Here is a 21,623-nt window from a genome sequence, read left to right on the forward strand (position 1 = left end):
CAAAGGAAACACTTCATCAGATTATAATTGAAGATAAGCCCATGCTAATTTCTGTCTAATTAATTTTTTGGCGATAGGAGGAGGCACAAAGTTTAAAAAAACAAAACTAAAATTATGATTAATTGGTATTGGACTAAGTACTGAAATATTCCCTAGATGGTAGCATCGATTGAAATTGACAAAATAATTTTATTGTGATGGTTTAAAGGCAGCAACATCCTCTATGTCCGACGGACATTGTTACTCACGGAAGGATGGACATTATCATCATGATAAAACGATTCACCAAACTGATCCCTTTGCTGTGCATTGAAGAGAAGGCTCATTGATGAATACACTTAAGTAAGCTTGATTCCTTCATCAAGAATCGCTGAGCATAACTTAAATGGAAATGTTCGCCTACACCTAACGGTTGGAATATATAAATGGAAATTGAAATGGACAAAATCGTTTAGTTGAATTATTATTGCAATCAAAGTACGTTCTGGATCAGTAATACAGCAATTAAAATCTATATGCCGTGCCAATATATAATACGAATACAATATCTATAATGAACAGCCGCCCGGCTTTTGAAAACACTTCGTTTGTATAACGCAATTATACTTTCATATGGCTACTTCCATGAGGTGACGTTGAAAAAGTTAAACATTAGTTATTACTAGAGTTCAGAAGTGAACAAAAAAAAGGCAAGCTAGATTCTTCATTGTTCCAAAGTTCTAAAGCACGGCAAACTATGGACCATTATCACCTGTTTCTAGGAAGTGACCTCAAACAAGTCGCAAGATAATGAGGGATTCTTCTGAAAAACAGAATCTTGAAATCGGACCCGTTTTCCATTGGACTTTTTTTATATGTGCCTGAATTGGTATTGGTCCCTAGAACCTAAAGCCACTTTCTAAAAAATTCTTCGAATCTTGTGTGGCTGGTGGGAGGTGATCGAAAACTGAAAACATACACTTTTCTTACAGAAATTTCTCAAGGTACACGAAACGTACATGGTCGTGTGGGGTGTCATTTGAAAGGTAATTGCATGTACTTTTAGGAAAAATAGAGCTTACAGAAGTTTGGTAGCATCTTCGATGCAATATAAGCACTTAAACATTTAAACTTCACATAACTCATCGTAGATGCCACCAAACTTCTGTAAGCTCTTTTTTCCTAAAGGTACATGCAATTACCTTTCAAATGACACATCACATGACCATGTTCGTTTCGTGTACCTCGAGAAATTTCTGTAAGAAAAGTGTATTTTGTCAGTCTTTTTTCGGTTGAAAACTTCAACTGCACATATCTCAGTGTGGATGAATTTTAAACCTATCAAGAACCTATTTTCCCCATAAGTACATGTAATTACCTTTCTAATGACACCCCACACGACCCTGTACGGCTCGTGTAACTGGAGAAATTTTTGTAAGAAAAGTGCATGTTTTCAGTTTTCGATCACCTCCCACCAGCCACACAAGATTCGAAGAATTTTTTTGAAAGTGGCTTTAGGTTCTAGGGACCAATACCAATTCAGGCACATATAAAAAAGTCCAATGGAAAATGCATCCGATTTCAAGATTCTGTTTTTCGAAAGAATCCCTCAATAGAATTTTCAGAACGAGGAAGTCGTGGTACCCCGCCAGAAAAAGACCTTATTCTGAATGAGTTACGCTTCGAACATTCACAGAAACTGTTTTAACGAGAAGAGAAGCCATTAAAACAGTTTTATCAAACAAGGAGGTTTTCATAAAGATTGAATTTTTCATCATCAATTTCAAGAGAACCTTAACTAATCCGTGAATGGAAATGACGAAGTGCTGTAAGAGGTGAGATGCGTGTGCAGGAAATACTTGAATAAGTATCTCAAACGAAAACTAAGTGTCTATGTGTAAAATGTATAAAGATCCGCGTGTTAGGACTTACATGAATTTTGCATGTACCATCTCGGGCTCAACTGGAATGATCTTGCCGGCCGGCTAAAATCAGAAGTACATTTGTGTAGCTTTCTAACAGCACTCATTTTAGAAAATTGGTTTGGAAATGGCCAGAAAACTGGTGGCATTTGTAATGTGGATCACTTTGAAATGAGCCATATATACTGTGTATACGTAGGAAAATGCCCAAAACGTTACACGGAAATATACTTTACCAACACATTTAAACAAAATCACAAACTTGCGATTTCGATTTCATAAATGAGATACTAATGTGCATGTTAGAAATTGTCTGGATGATACAAATGAACTATTAATTAGAGTATTATTGAATGGCTTTTATGGCGAAGAGGGTATCATGTAATTGGTTTAGTACGATTCTAACATTCGCAACATTCGGAGATAATGATACAGAAAAAAAATAGAATAAAATAAATACCCACTTCCGGTTGTTTAATGTATGTTATGTAATAGGCGAGTTAGTAAGTATGTGTTTAATGTATCCCGGCTTAAGTTTGAATATTACACTATATAGATATAGATAGGGTAGTCCAAGTGGATTTATGCTTAAAAAGTTTTCCAGTCAATTGGACTTACATTAGAGTTGCTTCACTTTTTTTATTGGTAAATTTCTGCTAAAAAGAGTCGCTCGTAGATCTTTCAAACTATCGGTAATATAATATAATCCTTTGATAAACTTTTTTCTTTAACTAAAGCACGTCAGTTTTCCTTTTTTCTTTTTTCGACAATGCCGTTTCCTTCAAACGGATCGATCATTCACAAATTCTGTTCTTATCACATTTTTCTTTGTAGATTTTTAAACTTTTCTCTTTCTGTGTCCACATTGTTCCGCTTCTGAGAAATTCTCATTCCTGTAAAGTTTACATGAATTTAATAGCGAGGATAATGGTGCATCGTTGTCTTGTATTGAAAGTTTACTATTACGAGAATTAGCGATTGACAGTAGAAACTTTTTTTTCTATTTTCATGCTCTTTACTTACGCGTTGAATGTACGTACATATAAAGAACCCTTCACTTTACTTTAAGTCATTTTTTTCGAAATTTCCTCTGATTTGACAATTGTTAAAGTGACGAATTACATCACAAGGGAAAACAAGAGAATTGGTTTGGTAGTTCACAGGTTGTAATAGTAGATCACATTGGGTACTGCGAATAATTCATTACTTGAGGGATCTATTTTTGATACGAGCCGAACTCACGAGTGTGTATATTAAGCAACAAGATTTGAAAACTGTCACAAATTGTTTCCGAGTTTGTTAATGAATTATTAAACAGCACTCAATGTATACTGCTTTGTGTAAATTAGTATAAATGTACTAGAAATGTAATAGAAATTTATGAAAATCTATTACATTTGTTCTTTAGTTTCCAAACATTATTTTACTATAGATTTTGCAATAACGTGAAATAACGCGAAATTATTGCTAACATAAATATGGACCCGACCCTTTCAATTCGGTGTTTTTCAAATTTTTAGCCCCGTACGAAGTACGAAGGGGCTTATAGGATTACGATGCCGTGTGTAATTGATGGAATTCGAAGCAGACGGTAAGGGCAAAGTGTTTGCCTATGTTCATAGATAACGAATCCACAATAAAAATTTTGCCTGTCCGTCTGTCCGTCTGTCACGTCGATATCTTGAGTAAATCAAATTCGATTTCAAAATTTTTTTTTCCCCTGAAAGATAGTCAAAATAGTGAGGCTAAGTTCGAAGATGGGCGATTTTGGGTCGACCCTTCCGGAGCTGGGGCCCAATAAGTGCCTAACTGTTTTTCGACGATATCTCCAGACATTTAAGCACTACACTTGTAAGTGATACATCAAATGAAAGGTATTTACAATACCGATCGACAAAAAAAAAGTTTATGAAAATTGGATGACCGACTCGTGAGTTAGACCCCTTGGTGTGAACTAGGTACAGGGCGGCAAGCCGTTTTTGCTTGAACGTTGGTCAAATTTGAACGTATTTAGATGGATTTTGCTTTATTAGATAGGTATTGACCATACCAATCAGGGAAAAAAAGTTCATGAAATTCGTTTCACCGGAGCGTGAGCTAGGTCTCTTGGAGTGAGCTTATATGTGGCTACTCGGCCGTACAGTGAAGGTGGTGTTTTTTGTTAATATCTCGAGTAAACTTTGACCGAATTTCATAAATTTTTTTTTGTTTGAAAGGTACTAACGAATGTAAAGAAGCCGTACTACTTTCCACCTCCTAACAAAATGGCCGTCGGCCGCCATTTTGGATTTTTGAAAAATCAATATAAATCGGTGAAAATGATACTTACTTAATTTTAGGTCAATTCGAAATTTGTGTTACATTTGAAAGGAACGTCGTACGGGGCTTCGTAATTGCGCTATGCGCAATTTTTAAGACGTACACATTTCATAAGAATTTTACTTTACCGACGTTCATGGGCGCAGTAGGCTTACGGTAAGAGTAGGGCGACGGACGAACTAGGGTCACGTACGCAATAGATGTACGGGTTTGTACGCTCAGTCGCAGCAAACGCTCCGACTGTTCTGACGGCTCGTTTCAAATTCATTTTCTATAACTTTGACTGCGTTCGCTTATGTTATTTGATATATATTCACACATAGGGGATAATGCTCGAGCAGGCACTTTAGGGACGCCGGAAATGCCTAAGGGAGTCGAGGAATACCTCCAAATAAATTTCTAAAAATCGAAAGTCAAATTTTTGATTTTTTGAAATTTATTTGGGAGGTATTTCTCGACTCTCTGAGTACTTTCCGGTGTGCCTAAAGTTGACAAGTCGCAATAACCGGCAACGTGTTCAATTCAAACACAACTTTTGCAAAAATTATGGTCAAAACGACAAAATTTATTTATGCAATTCAATGATGATATTTGTAACTTACGCCGCCTCTGTGCAATGTCATATGAACGTATTTTAGTACTAGGGCTTCGCCTCGGATTGGCAATCTGACATCTAGTGTTAAAAATGCCCGCTGCGTGTTTGCTCGATTGTTCGATGTTTGGCAACATTCAATTTGATAATAATCAAACGCGATCGACAACGTAGTGTTTTTACATTGCCAGATGATATAAATTTTGACACTCGGAAGTAAATTGTCTTTTCGTGTTTAGTCATTGGTTATCATACCACTGACCGAGGTATACGTTTTTTTAGTTTGTTTGTGTATAAAGTATCATCGGTCATTTTATTACGTTGTACTGAGAGAAAGTTGTACGCGTCGAATACTAGATGTTTTTTAGCGTACCATTAACGTTCAATTTACGTACCATTACACATTGTTCAATAAATGAGACAAATTTGGAAAACTGGCATTTCTTCTCTAGTGTTTTCACTCTCTCTGCAACTGCGAGAGAAGAAGTGCGATAATATACCTCCATACGATTCTTGTTACATAAATAACTATTTCGTTGCTGTGTAGAGGAATTTCTAGATGTTTTTAATCTACGTTGAAAAAAATGTTCCAAAATATTGGCTAATAATGTAAAGTATCACTTTCGCAGGAGGCAGATTGACATTTACGACTCAACTTTTGCAGAGGGAGGCAACAAAATCTGTTTGCCTTGCTTTCCAAAGCGAGTTGCTTAAAACCACACGAGAGAGTTCGCGAGTTCACAAAATTGATTCCGAGTGTAATGAACTACCAGGCAGCTCCAATGTATGCTGTTTTATTGCCCATCCACCCGTAATATTGTTGTTACGAGTACATTTTCCCACCCAGAAGGACCTGACAGTTCAAAACTAAAAGTGTTCCAGAAGACAACTGGCAGATTCTTGAATATCAAAAGATTATTCTAAATTAATGTATAATTTCACAACATTTATGTCGCGCTATTTCATTCACTGCCAGACTAATAATAAACATAAAAAATACCGATAGCACAAAACCAACAAAAAAAATCTGCTGTTGCATTGAAATGTTAAAAAACGAATCTAGTCTGCTCATGAAATCGGCTCACACTTCTTCATAACATAGACTTATGATCAGAGCGCGAGAACCGAAGACTAGTTAATTATAACTTGCCCAAGTATCCCAATGTCAAAATATTGCTTTCTCTTTCAACATGTTACGTTGAGAGCGAAAGGACCGATGACCAGTCTATTATAAGTTGTCTTATGGTACTTGTCAAAATATTTCTTTCTCTTTCATCATAACACTCTATTAATCCCGAAAGCATCACTGCCAACACTACTGTCTGAGTGACATGTTGACAAACTACTTCGACTGTTTTGTTTTTGTGAAGTGCTAGATTCATGTTTTGCATAATATTTTGGAGGTGTTACTATAAATTTTGCTGTGAAGTGAAAGTGTTGAGCGTTTTTGAAATTAAGTGAAAAATGCAAATATTGAAATTGTTTGGACATTGGTGTTGTCGAAGTTGAAATAATTGAAATTATTGCTAATGGCCGTCACTTATTTTTGTGTTTTTTATTTTATTTTGTTTTCGAAAAATTTTCATGAATTTGATTACATTGGTGTCCACTTAATTCAAGTCACAAAGTTTGTGGTATCAAAACTAAAACAACTCGCGAGTAATTGATTCGATTTCAGTACTATAAATACCTAAAGAATATTTCATGTGATATATTTTTGCTGATAAGTAATGAAAATCTCCTGGTATCTAATGAATTTTCGTATGAAGTTTCCTTCACTTGTGACGTAATAAAAAAGTACCCACATGTAACAACTGCTTCAATTGTTACTAATTGTTAACAATAAAAATCTCTCACCGCGACTAGAGGTCCTACGCCCCAACAATTCAGATCTCTTAAAATTCTATAAAAAATATTTATGATGGAAGTGAACGGGACAACGGCGTCAATATAGTGTTCACAATAATTTTAAAGCAACACTCAACTTCCTCACCACATAGTATAACTTTGATGAAATTATTCCACAAAATGTACATTCATTTCCCATGAATAAAATTGATATTCATGTCAAAAAAAAAAAAGAACAAGTGGAGATCACAGCAAATTGCTGCGATTAGTCCCGTACGACCAGTATATACGTACGTCAAACCAGTGCGATACATATAAAGCCCAGAGATAAATGTTTCTCTCGTGCGATGATAAACACATTGAACGCAAATTATTACTGTAAAATGTTTCGACTGTATAATACGTTGTGTCACGTCATAGAAACTTGCTCATAGAGAAATTACCATTGTTCATTGTCCATTGTTTTTTGTTCTTTTTTTAATTTAATTTGGTTAGAGACCTCAATATAACAGCTTTTTACGGTTAATAACAACTGCAGTCTCGACCACCGGCCTAATGTAACTTCTGTATCACGCCTAAATGTAGGCTAGACATATGCACGCGAATTCATTGTATTTGGGTTATGTGTGTATATGTGCATATTCAGTGTGTATATCGTTGCAGCCACCAAACACATGTAATGTCTTCACTCTTCAACCAAACGGCACCTAAACCTATTCGGCCCTCAGTAGTTCGTACGGGTGCCAAAAAGCAACATCAAAAAGACTGTAAAGCATGCAGTGTATGCAGCGTGAAAATTAATTAGATTTAATAATGACACTCAATCTCTTACTAGCTTACATTATGAACTAACCAGCTTAATGTCACACAATTTTGCAATTCTATCATATTGAACGTGATAAATATGAGAAGTAAGTCGCCCGGAGAGAACAGAAAATAGATTATTTTCAGTGACTCAGTCGACTGAAAGTTGTCTTTGCCATGCTATAAGACCTAACACAACCAAAACCAGACAATTGAATCAGCTTTGTAATTAGTTTTGAATGCATTTTGAGAAATGCGGTATGTTATGTTCGGTAAAATACAGAAGCGAAACGTTCCGTTATTCGGTGATGTTTACCGAATTACCTTTATTCTGGTATCACGTCTATTCCGTTGTTAAAACAGTTCCGACGAATGTATTCATTGCTACTATCAAATCAAAGAGCTTGAAGCTATATATGGAGAGAAAGAAATAGACAGCAGCTTCGTTGCTTCCGTCGAATCTAGTATAAATAACGGTCGTGATAGATGTGAAACAAATGTACTCCCGTTCGTTTTTCTATATATTTTGAGCCCCGTACAAAGTACAAAGGGGCTCATAGGATTAAGATGCCATGTGTAATTGATGGGATTCGAAGCAGACCGTAAAAGGGCAAAGTGTTTGCCTATATGTTCATTGTTCGTAGATGACAAATTCGCAATTAAAAATTTGTCTGTCCGTCACGTCGATATCTTGATCCAATTTAAAAAAAAAATCCTAAAAGTTAGTCGAAATAGTGAAGTCGGCAATTCGTGAGTACTGCCGCCTAAGTGTTTTTAAGGTCTTTTGAGTATATCTACGGCAAAATAAACGATCGAAATGAAAATGCAAACGATAGGTATTGCTGGTACCAATCCAGAAAAAAAGGTTTTTAAAATCGGATGTGAGTTATACACGGCCCTATGTGTATTTTGCATATAACTCGAATAAATTTCATCCTATTTTCCTAATTTTTGTTTCATTTGTAAAGTATTTGTAAATAGAATGTTGTTGAAAAAAAGTTTCAATTTGGTTCCTTGTACTGCCCGGGTAAAAATGAAAATCTCAAAAGTTCGAAAAACGTATTCTCATGGTCTCACAAGACAATAGAATTGAGGCCACGAGAATACGCTTTTCGAACTTTTGATTTTCACTAGTGTGAGGCTGCTATTCGGCCCTAAGTGTATTTTACATATTATTCGAGTAAATTTCAGGCGATTTTCCAAATTTTCATTGTATATAAGGTACTCGAAGGTCGAATAGAATGTTGGTGATAAATTTGGGTCATTGGACTGAGGCCGCTGCTAGGCCCTATGTCTATTTTTATTCAATAAATTAAAATTTTAAGTCAATTTGAAATTTGTGTTACATTTGAAAGAAACGTCGTTATAGGCTTCGCAATTGCGCTATGCGCAATTTCTAAGATGTTTCATAATAATTTTCTTTAAACTGCGTTTACGGGCGCAATAGACTTACGGTCAAAGTAGGATGACAGAGGCACGTACGCAATAGATATACAGTTTCGTACGGGGATCAGTCGCAGCAAAGGCTTCGACTGTTCTAATGGCTCGTTTTTTAATCCTCTTTCTTTCCCTTCTCCTATTCTACTATAAAACACATCTCGAATTTCCCTTTTAACGCCATTAACCTTTCCTATAAAGTATCTTAAAAACATGACATCGAAAATTATTTCGGAACATATTCAAATCAATCAATATGAATTATTTCGGATGCCATAATATCCCATAACCCCAATAAAGGGGATGCTACATAAGCTTTTTTATGATAAAAAAAAGTGAAATTGACGTTTGATGAACAATCAATAGCTAGAATATACATTTTATACGTATAGATCGCTGAGTTTCCTTATCAATAACAAAATTTTCTATTTTCTACTTCAAATATATGCACATTATGTGTATTGCTGGATAAATCTAATCATAGACCCATTTGGAAGCATAATACAATATATAACATAAAACTGCTGATTATGAGTTTCCATAGATAGTTTCCATTTAGAAAGGGGAAAAAAAAGTTTTCCGAGTAGCAGACAAAAGGGAATAGTTGTTGAAAACATGCTATTATACGCTGTTTACAGTGTTTTCCCACACTGCCACACAGCAGCATTATGGAATACCATTATTATTGTCAACAATTTCGCCAAGAGAATGATTGGCATCGCGCAAAATCCATGGTTCCAAATAATGCAAGAGAATTAAAAGAAAAAAAAAACTTCATAAAAAAGAGTGTGCCAATGTGCTTTTATGTGCTGTACGTATAATTGTTATGATAAGCACATAGCCACTGGAGGAAGAAAAAAAACAAGAATTTTCTAAATAAAGTGGCCAAACAATGGGGAGGGAATACATTCAAAATAATAATTTTTTAAGTTTGTTTTGTATAATGGAAAAACACCTAAATTAATTACCTTTTGTTGCTCGTCTGCCCGACCACATCAAAAACGATACACATACATAGCTGCTATATTTGCTTTTCGTTGGCCACTCATTTGGACAATTGCTTGTTAACTTTGTTGTAAATGCGAAGGCAAGTGGGTACATATAAAGTGAGTCTTATGTATATCCTCGCTTACAGAATTAGAAATTAAATGTGTTCATAACTACATCCCTCGGTCTCAGCATATTCCATTCGATGAATATATGGGTAAGTCCAAAGTTGATTGTGTTACAAATTTCGGCATTTGTGAGGCATAAAGTGAACATAGCCAACAAACAATGTTTTGCTTCACACAGCCACTTACGTATCAAATTTCTCTTGTTCTAGTGTCAAATTTGACATTCACATTAAAAGAAATTGGATACCTACGTCGCAGTGTGTAAAGTCAGTCTATCAGTCTCAGTCCAATACTCAGCAGACGCAGTGATGCTTTCATACCAACGAGAATTTGAATTATTAGTCTGCGAAGTGGGACCAGTATGATGTACATTCCGAGATATTTCCAATAAATCTCAACCGATTTCAGGAAACTTTTTTTCCCCTGAAAGGCATTGACAAGACGCGTAGATTGAGGTGGGTACTGGTTAGCTTAAAATTTTTCGAGGTCCTGTATAGCCAGAAATACATTTTTTTTCGATCGTCATTGATGGCCGCTACGCCACAGAAAATGTTGTTTTGACTCAAAACCACTTAGAAAACTCTTACAAAATTTTGAGAAATCAACTCGACGAGTTAAAATTCGATGACATCTTTTTTGGCCCTTGGGAAGCTGTTCTTAACTACTTGACTCACCCAACTTACTTCATTGACTTGAAATTTGTTTGATACACTGTCCAGTTTCATTACTCTGTGTAGTCATCCTTAAAGTACCAAAATGGGGCTCAATCTACGCGTCTTGTCAATAGCTTGTAGGAAAAAAAACGGTTGAGATTAAGTGAGATATCTCGAAATGTCACAATTTCGCTTGACCTACCCCATATAAGTGCAACATATGCTTCGCCTTCCAAATGAAAAGCGAACGATTTTACATGGTAAATATACAAAAACATTTCATTTTTATGGAGTGTGCCCTTCTGAATTTAATGTTTATGCAACAATTATAATTATAGTTTTAGTGATGTTTTTCTTTTTTGTAAAAATCGATAGCTGAACCAAATGACGTCACCATTTTCGTTACTGTGTAGATCCGTACCGTACACATCTGTATACGTATACATAATCTTCAGTTCTTCAGTATAATAAACGAAGAGATTCACGGCTAGAAATAGGTCAACATTTCTACTGGTATACGATACACAATAAGTTAGTATATCGACTTCAACATGTTTTGACTATAATTTATATTCAAACATGAAGATATGAAGGAAAATTGTTAGGATATCATCCCCAGAAATTGAATTGCAAATGTTTAGGGTGTAAAATGTTGGTTAAATCAAAAAAAATAAAGAAAAGAATTTTTTGCTACTATTTCCTATTCTGAGTGAATATTATTCGGATTGGGATTTGATTTTTATATATCTTCCCTTTTTTTCTCGAAAACTTATTTGCAGTGTCAATTCAAGGATGATCTCATGTTAGTTTTGTAATAGAAGGACTCCATTCGTATGTGTCTTAACAGACGTATGCTCGTAACAATGAGAAAATATTTTATGGTATTCGGTGTATGTAAAGTTGAATTTCTCTGTTATTTTACACAAATTTTTGGCAGAACTGCGACGAAAAGGATGATTTAGCTTTACATTGAAAGCGATTTGTGAATACTGCTGAGATATTAGGACAGTTTATGTTAAGTACAGAATTCCTATGCCTTGCTAATACAGTTTAGATGGTACCGATCCGATGGTACAAACCTAACTTAGGATATGTTAGGTAGGACTACCTACACATTTTCATGAGGTCCAGGTAGCTCAATTGGTAGAGCGATGGACGCACGCCCTATATGTCACGCGTCTTATTCGCATGCCAGACAAAGCACGTACAGTTTTTCCTAATCGAAAATAGCACTGGACGGGCTATCGACCATATAGCAGACATGAGAGCCAATTGAAAATTGCCAACGGCGGCCAGCCGAAAAATTGTAATCATCGACTTCGACTATGTCGGCTCGAGCCGGCTTAAAACAGCGACTGGAGCAAATTTTCAATTTTTCAAAATTAAAAAAAATCTTAATTTTTTTTGCTAATTTTTTTTTTTAATTTACAGCAGATTTTAAGTCTTTTACCTGAATCTAAAATCTGAAGTCAATTTTTTTTTACAAAAAAAAAACAATTTTCAATCCAATTAATTGGGGCATCCTAAGCAACTACACAGACACAGCTACTATACATCGTCTCAACAACATCAATTATATTGAATTTTAATTCGAATTTTTGAACAAAATAACCGTCAGTCGGATGAAAAATGTAAAAAAAGTGAATTGAACTTTCAATTCAACGATTCCGAAATTTGTTTGAAATTGTCATGAATAAAAACTATCTTTTCAACGGTTAATGGATCAACATTAGCCTTTTTCTTATTTACTAAGTATCCTGTCTCAGAGAAATGTATCTAAGGAGCGCTGGAGCCACTTGGTATGGAAAGCATTATTTTTGCGAGTCCGCTTAGATACGGAAACGACCCCTCATGCGTTTTCCACCACAAAAGAGGATCGTCAACCAAATCTGCTACCGACGTGTACTTCAGATATTCTTTGCTGCATCTGGTGCTCAACACCGCTCGTTGACAAATTTTCTTTGTTGACATGTTTTGATTCATTTCCATCCGAATGTGTTTAGCCTTACCAGTGTTTTTTGATTCCGCCACCTTTGTGTGCTTGAGGTAATCGTAATTCAGGTTGGGTAAACTTAGATGCTAATTCAAATGATTGTTCAAATTAGTTTGTTACAGAAACAAAAAAAAATTAACTGCCTAATATTTCTTGTTCTGAAGTTTAGTTTTTTTTTTTCTTGATTTTTTTTTAAATTTCGAATTTTTCAATCTGTTTTAAGTCGGCTGAGCCGATTTTTTACCTTCTTGTCGGCTGCTGGCTCGACTTGACCAAAAAGGCTTGACCGGCGGTTTATTTTCGACGGCTCTCATGTCTGCCATATAGGGTCTTTAAGAAAAACCGAAACTCTAGTCATCATATGTAACCCCTATGTTCTATCTAGTAGATCAATCATACGATTTACAATTCACAATAGACCGTGTGCGATTTTGAGAAAAAAGTTTCATATTTCAATAAAAAGAAGATTTACTACGAAAACCATTGAAAAAAATATTTAATTTTTTTAATAGAAATTATTGAAAAATATTGTTGCCATCCCGATGCCATCCCACTTATTAGAATTTTAGTAAGAATCCAATTAGAATGAATTAGAATGGTTCGGATATCCTTTTAGTTTCATTCAAATTACAGCTTTTAAAGTGAGATATAAAATCAAGCAGACCTTTTTCAGATATTCTGTTTACGCTTTTGTTCTACAGAATAATAATCTACATCAATTAAAAATAAATTTTTTATACTGCACACGGTCTATTGTAAAATCTCTATAAAATATGAGTAATTATTTATTAAATGACAGTGTTGAGTGTTAATGATTTTTGCTACTACGTACGTTGGATACAAATTGAGTACATACACACTTCTCTTTGAAATTGAATAACACTTACTGTCATCAAAGCTTCTTTCTTTTTTTCTTTTAACTTGAGTGGTAAAACGTGGATTTGCACTGTAAGTGGTCTTCTGGACATATGTATGGGTACTAACCCGATTGTAGAACGTCAAGGTTAAAATACTCGTTGGTGTAGTACAATCAACGAGACGTATGTCGAACTCGTTTGAAATTATTTTTCTGCAAGTTTCTTTATAATATCAACAATGGACCACTCATTAAACTTAACATCTACAGAGGAGAGTCTCAAAAACACATTTCCAATGGAAAGAAAAATCTCTTTTCAGAATTACGGAATTTTGAAAACCAACACATTTTCTGTTTTGTGGTCTATGGGCTTTTTGTGAATTTTGCATGTATTTTTATATGGAGAAATCAGAAACTCAAGTAAAACACACCAACAGCAAATGTGTTGGTTTTAGAAATTCCGTGTGTGTAATTAACTTGGGACGATCGAGCCTGGATCTAATAAAAACCCATCACGCGACCTTTCATGTCTTAGTCAGTGTGGCAGTTCCCAATTTCAACGCTATCAAAAGTGTCGCTTCTTGAAAGATTTATAGCTCGGCCAAATCACCAGCGATAGCGGTAGCTCGTTGAGCTTTTACGGACAATGGTTCTGTGAATCGATATCAAACGATACCTTTGAGAAGGAATCTACTTCATAATTTCGATGATAATGACTAAATGGAGTGGTGAATTGCCAAAATAAGAGGAAATGATAAAATTGGACTATATGGTGGAATGAGTTAGCCAAAATAAATGGCAAGGGGTGATAGGTTAGCCAAAATACATCGAAATGGCATAATTCAGTTACTATTTAACGTGACTTCCGAACCACGTCTCGACGTATACAACTTGAGTTAACTTGAGGACGTTACCAATGCGATATAATCGCTAGAAAAATTCCATGTGGGTCGTTTTGATGGGAAGCCATTTACGGAATCACTGAGAATCCCGTCATTCTACATTCCGCCCTTGAAAGCGCTTCAGAGTATGCCAATAAAAAAGAACCAAATTCAAAAATTACATTTAAATACTTGCAATTGCTTAGTCCAGGTAATTTAGACATCAAAAGAGTCTACCGCTCCATATCTACACATTGACGAATACGTTTATCCCAACAAAAATCTCTTCGAGAAAAGTGTGACGCAGTCTTTGAAGTACAATTTCTAAAATGAATGATATCGCTAGAGTTGACGCTCTCAGCTTCGTTACGCAAAAATTAAATTTTACACCCAATTTTAGTTCAAACCAGCTGGCTTAGTTTTTCTCATCATCTGCCAAATAATTTTTACCAAAAAAAATTTGACTGGAAACAACCAAAATTTTACCAAAAAAATCTGCGTCGCATGTGGCAGATAAATTTTCTTGCTGGTCTGTTCCTGAACATTTGCCACTTTGCGACGCAGATTTTTTTGGTAAAATTTTGGTTGTTTCCAGTCAAATTTTTTTTGGTAAAAATTATTTGGCAGATGATGAGAAAAACTAAGCCAGCTTGTTTGAACTAAAATTGGGTGTAAAATATAATTTTTGCGTAACGAAGCTGAAAGCGTCAACTCTAGCGATATCATTCATTTTAGAAATTGTACTTCAAAGACTGCGTCACACTTTTCTAGAAGAGATTTTTGTTGGGATATCAGTCGTTTTAGAAGTTTTAGAACACTGCCTTTTATAACAGAAATTCGGAAATTTGGCGAAATTTGAAAATTTGACGAAAATCGAAAATTTGACGAAATTCGAAATTTGACGAAATTCGAAAATTTGACGAAAATCGAAAATTTGACGAAAATGGAAAATTTGACGAAGAAAGTAATTCTCTATCTGCCACCATTCAAGAAATATCTCTAAAACCCCAATTGACCCACCCATTTCCAACTTTCGACATTTTTCACAAATGCCCTTCTTTTCTACTCGTAAAACTCTGAGGCTTTGCCGAAGAAAGTAACTCTCTATCTGCCACCATTCAAGAAATACCTCTAAAAACATAATTGACCCACCCATTTCCAACTTTCGACATTTTTCACATATGCCCCTCTGTTCTACTCGTAAAACTCTGAGACTTTGCCGAAGAAAGTAATTCTCTATCTCTCATAACCCAAAAAAATATTAGTCCTTTCATCCTACGCTCGAGTAGCTCAAAATTTGGTCACTCTAATCACTCTAGCTCAAACGAATCTGCCCCGATTTTTTTAATTATTTTTCTGTTAATTTTTTTTTTTGCTAAGCTACAGCCGAAAACGCGTTCCCGACCCTCGAAAACCACACTCAGAAACCACTTCGAGGCCAATAAAACAAAATTCTGGTTTTTCCTGGGGTAGTGGCGTATCACATTTTCATTTTTATGCCCACCCTGAGGTTCCTGCAAAATTTCATGGAGATTGGCTGACTAGTTTCCGAGATCGACCGTCGATAGATAGACAGATAGACAGATAGAAACATACAGAGTAAGTTGAAAGATTTTGATTGTTTGGAAAACGTTAATTTGGTGCATTTTCTATCAAAATGACCAACTTCAAAACGATGTATCTCCGGCAATTTTAAAGTTACATAGTCGAGTGATAGCTCATTTTGCTCGTATTTGAAGCGCAAATAAGATAGAATAGGATTTGTGGTGATACAGGCCAAAGGAAAAAAACTTAAATTCTCGCCTATATATAGTTGCCGCGTCTCAAAAAAATTTCTTCGTTCTTTTTTTGGAAGTTAGACTGCGTCAAGTCCTCCGCTATCGCTCCGGACATGATTGTTACTCGTTATAGCTACCTGCTTATTTTATTATACGATAACATCTACTTTTAATGTAACTAATCTGCTTGATATAAAAACACCTTAAACTGAACTTTTTCCGTTGCATATAGATAAACATAAAGTCATCTCTGTGTGTATATATACAATGGCTAGACGATTTTCTTGTTCCCAAACATTTTACATTTCAGAAAGTCAAAGCACAAAAATGTCTTTTAATAAAATCCGATTTTTTTTAAAATAAGTAATACGTATTCACTTTGCATTGTTAATTTAAAAACGAAAAATAACAGTCATTCATGCAAAAATACACAACATTTATTCACTCGAAAAAGACAAAAATTTATTTACCTTAGTTTATGCTGACTAAGTACACCAAAAAAGCACCCACCAACTTTTTATACACCTATAACGAATAAATTAATGTTCATATTTCATGAAAACAATATTTTTCCTCAAATTTTTTTGTTTCCACCCCTCTTAAACATAGCTTTTAAAGCTAAGAAAATTATAATACACACACATAACACACACCGAAAACCTACACCTCGTTTCAGTTTTTTTTTTCTTTCAGTTTTAATTTTCCACAAATGTGTTTGCATTCAATAGAACCTAAATTTGAATTATAAAGAAGCAAAATTTTTCGCAGCTTAAAATAATCATTATTTGTAATTTTGTTTTCAAAACTCATTTGAACAATTTGAACAAAGTGTATTTCGAAAAAAAAAGAGAGAACGAAGAAAAAAAGAAACGGAAAGAAAGTGAAAAATGAGAAGGCGAAGAATATTTTCCCAAGTTTTTCAACTGATTTAAGCTACCTACTTTCTAACAAAATTTTGGTTGAGTGACAGGCTAGAGTTCAGTTAATAGAATTTTGATGAGACCGAAATTATCATAATTTTCTTATGTACTTGAATGCTACTCGGCGTAAGAGAAAAAGATAGAGAGAGAGAGAGAGAGAGAGAGAAAAGGAAGAAGAAGATAAAAAAACCCTGTGGAGGAGTGCATTTAAGTTTGTAAATTTAAAGTTTTCGGAATATTTTAAGATATGAGTTATGAGAATTGGAAACTCATTTTTGAACTCAAAAAGAACATTTTACGATTAAGTTATTTTCATTCAAAAGTGGAATAATTGGAAAAGTTGAGAGACCATTTATGATTTTATTTTATTTACTAGTAAGGTTCTGAAGTCATTAAAGATTTATTACACTGGGGATATGTTTCATGAAGTTTGTCAAGAATAAATAATATTTTCCCGAAATGTATTTTAACCATTTTGAACTTAAAGTCGAATGTTGACGGAACACATGTCTCTATTTGCCTAACATATACGTATTTGTCTTTGTACACAAAATATCTGGTGTATGTATTATAACTTAGGACGAAGAATTTAGCTAGAAAATTTCCATTCGCTTTATGCTCGAAAATCGCAAAACTGTAATACCAAACACATTAAAGTTTTTGTGGTATTGAATGAACTGAAAACATGTGAACATGCTTCTGGTAAAATTTCAGTAATTTTGTTGAAAAATGTCAACTTACACGAACTTCACATACGGTTGTGATGTATGTACCATCCATCGGAAATTTTGTAAAACAGGTAACCCAACCATCTAAATACACATACGTACACTTTAATGGAATATCTAATGAGAGAGAGTTAAGGGAACTATCCCAGCCAGCAAAGAAATAAATTTAAATTTAGAAGAACTTTATTCATTCCGACACGAAAACAATTTAGCTGATAATTTGAAGTAACAACGTTCCGTCCAATCTCTTCTCGTTGTATATTCGGTAGACTGCACTAGTAACATTAACAAACCAACGAAAATATTTTTATCGAGCTTTAAGCTTTAAAATAGGGATTTTTTTAATTTTTGAAGGCCACTTCGTACGTAACATATCGTAAGGCTAATTGACTAATTGTACAGTTAGTTACATGTACACCTGTAACATTGGCACATTGGTTACATTGTATGAAAATCACTGAATCGTTTATGGGACAGTAAGTGTTTTCGGATGCTAATTATACTACATGAAAACCTTGCTATATAAAAATATCCAAATGGATTTGTCTTCACATACTCCTTCAAACAAGAAGTGAGCAAACGGCATAAGTTCGGACTATTCGATGCCAGCCCTAGTTTTGAAATGGAAAAAAAGTTTTTCACATCATAATAGAAATTTTTAACAGCGAAGCCATTGGGTAACTTCTCTACTTCCAACTTTTTGTGCCTAAAGTTTATAGAAATCGGATGTCCGACTCGTCAGTTAGACCCCTTGGTGTGAAACAGGCACAGGGCGGCAAGCAGTTTTTGCTTGTAGGTCGGCCACATTTCAACATATTTCGTCTGTTTTAGCTTTATTGACCGTACCAATCAGGGAAAAAAAAGTTTTTGAAATTATGCTCTCCGGAGCGTGAGCTAGGTCTCTTGGAGTGAGCTCTTATCTGGCTACTTGGCCGTACAGTGAACGTGGAGTATTTTGTCAATATCTCGAGTAAATTTTGACCGAATTTCATGAATTTTTTTTTGTTTGAAAGGTATTAACGAATGTAAAGCGTCGGTAAAATTGTTGAGTTTGTTGAGTCTTCGACGAAAACGTGAAACGACAGTATACTGAATAAACCAAATGTATTCAAACGATCCTTATTCTATGATGTTTTACGTACAAGAATGATTTTACATCAAATCAATACAAAGTGTATTGATGCGCTTATGCGTTACAGTTATGCTTTTCCATTCTCTGAGTTACAGTATTGTGATGGTGATAAACACCAAAAACCAACAAAAATTTCCGGTCTCCTAACAAAATGGCTGCCGGTGGCCATATTGGATTTTAATAAAAGTGATATATCTTGGGAAAAATGGTACTTAGAGTGTTTCTGTTAACATGGAAATGATTTGTTATGTGTGTGGGGTGTTTCAGACATTCCATATACGGACATCTATATATATCTATATTCACCTATATTGAGCTATATACAGGCATATAGAGCTATATAATAGCATATTCATCTGTGAAATGTTTATTTATAGGAAAATATAGGTAAATATAGCGGTATATAGCTGTTTAAATAGGAATTTATGAAAGTTGACTTCGTACGGGGCAATTTAGTTGTATATGATAACAAGGCAAAGAGTGGATAATGTAAGTGATTTTAAAGGGCGAATAGCTTTTCAGTAGAGAATGAAGTAAAAGAAATGAAGTTTATTACTCGGCAACATAATAGTAATCAGGAAAAATAATAGTGGTGAAAAGTAGTTTACTTTTCGTAACTAGGAACGAAAGGTAAAGCCCACACTGAACCAGTGAAAAAATACCTGTTGTACGTCATCCAAATGAGGTATGAGAAAGTTCAATTTTCGTAGCGCCGTTGCAGAAATAAATATTTCTCAACTCAATGGCGAAAAGTAAGACAATTTGAGAAATAGGGATCTTTTTGTCACATTACAAGTAACATGGTGTGAGAAGTGAAACTGTTAGAATTTAAGAAAACCGACCAAAGGCATTAATTTGTTTACTAATTTGAGGTGAGTGTAATATGCATTTTATAGATTTTATTATGTGCTGGCTCCCAAACTTTTGCTTTGACATCATCTAGAAAGCATCAACGTATTTTATCTGTAACTGAAAGGTATCTGTGTTCACTTCCACAAAATATTTTATCCACGAACAGGTATAATTTATATAAATTGCAAGAATTGTATGCTACACACACCCAACACTGTTGCTTTTATTTCGTTTGTTTTTCAGTTCTTTTATTTTTTTTATTTCGAAAGTTACAAGGAGAAACACTTTAAATATAGCGGATCAAAACTCAAAATTTTCTAAAACTTGTTCTAGCACCATTGACCCATTTCTCAGCATTATGTTCACACCGACAAATACTGAAGGAATACGTCAACAGTAATTAGAATGAGTTTTCCATACAATTTCTTTAACCACAAACGATAGATAATGAATGCGTAATAATAAAACCCAGAGTTATTTATGCTGCAAATTTAATTATAATATGAAAAGAATTTCAGCAAACGCAAGTGCTAGCATGGTTTGCGACTTATTTGTACACATACAATAAAAAAAAATTATCTACAAAGCATCTGTCTTCTGTCTGGCCGCAGCCTCAGATTCCAATCTTGATACTTCGATGTTAGCAAGTTTAAGTTGAGTTATTACGCACACTTTGTACTGCCAAATAATCAAGTTACTTTCATATGCCGATTTGCAAAGATCAAGCTGAATTTGTGCATTGAGGACGACGGCCTGTGCTTTTACCTTTGCATGAAATTATTTCGCCAAAATTAGAAAAAACTGTAGCCAAATTAATTGCGAAAATGTACCTGTAAATCGTCCGGCAAGTTAGCAGCTAAAATTCGAATTTGAAGGATTGCCAGTCCCTTTTCTTGAATTTTAGTGATATCTTCATCAGGACCGGCGACTGCATTTGTTTCAGATTGGGCCTAAATAATACAATCAGTCAAAATGCCATTTTTACGCTCACAGTGCTCTTTGGAAAATCACACTACTACAGGGACACTCTGTTTCGCAGGGACAATTTTTGGGAAAAACATTTAGTTATTTATACAACTCGATGATAAATGCTTTTTTAGGCACTCGAGGCCGTAGGCCGAGTGTGACAATACACATCGTGTGCCTAAAAAAGCATTTATCATCGAGTTGTATAAATAACTAAATGTTATGTACAAAGTTTTTCGCAATAAAGGCAACGGAAAGTCCTACTTTTCGTCAATTGTTGCGAAAAAGTATTTTTCGGGAAAATTAAGGAAAATATGAAAAAACTCAAGAAAAATGTTTTCTCACAAAATAGTCCCTGGGACACAGATTGTGTAACCACTTTTAACTCTATTAAAGAAAATATGGAAAATCCATTTCTGCACTGTCATAAATTACCTTAACAGCAACCGTACTTAAGGTGAAGACAAAAAGTAACACAAAAAACTTCATTTTAAATTTTTCAGCTCAAGTTTTATTTAACGTGCAGTATGGAAAACTGTCTAGGAAACTGTTCCAAAGAAGTTCCTGCTGCATCGATTTATATATGTTATAGAATCGGTTAAAGGTAAAAAAATGTTTTCTTTATCTTGTTGAATAGTTTATAATCCCCTCTAGGCAGTGCAAACAAACAGTATACTCCGGCTACGTATACGTATACGTATATTGCTTTTGTCTGACAAATACATTAAGATCTTTTTTCGATAAAATATTTACGTATTAAACGTTTTATGCACCGTAGGTATACCTATAACGCTATTCAAATAAATTAATTCTCGCTGCAATTCAGTACGATAAATATTTTTCTTATC

The 21,623-nt window shown here is 34.6% G+C and overlaps 1 protein-coding gene across 1 annotated transcript; it reads right to left on the bottom strand.

Moving 5' to 3' along the window:
- Window positions 1–20,283: 20,283 nt before the first annotated feature.
- LOC119069146 lies at window positions 20,284–21,364 on the bottom strand. Its single transcript, XM_037173050.1, has 3 exons — window positions 21,211–21,364; window positions 20,640–20,759; window positions 20,284–20,574 (listed from the first exon to the last, which is right to left on the bottom strand). Exons 1-3 carry the CDS (start codon window positions 21,262–21,264, stop codon window positions 20,389–20,391), a joined length of 360 nt encoding a protein of 119 aa, XP_037028945.1. The 5' UTR covers window positions 21,265–21,364; the 3' UTR covers window positions 20,284–20,388.
- Window positions 21,365–21,623: the final 259 nt, after the last annotated feature.

This window comes from Bradysia coprophila (genome assembly GCF_014529535.1).
Source record: "Bradysia coprophila strain Holo2 chromosome X unlocalized genomic scaffold, BU_Bcop_v1 contig_26, whole genome shotgun sequence".
In the NCBI taxonomy this organism is placed as follows: Eukaryota; Metazoa; Arthropoda; class Insecta; order Diptera; family Sciaridae; genus Bradysia; species Bradysia coprophila.

Coding starts and splice junctions, on each gene's coding strand:
- LOC119069146 (XM_037173050.1), bottom strand. CDS start 21,264: ATGAAGTTTTTTGTGTTACTTTTTGTCTTCACCTTAAGTACGGTTGCT. Junction 20,760..21,210: donor TAAGTACGGTTGCTGTTAAG/GTAATTTATGAC, acceptor TGTATTATTTAG/GCCCAATCTGAAACAAATGC. Junction 20,575..20,639: donor ACTTGCCGGACGATTTACAG/GTACATTTTCGC, acceptor TTTCATGCAAAG/GTAAAAGCACAGGCCGTCGT.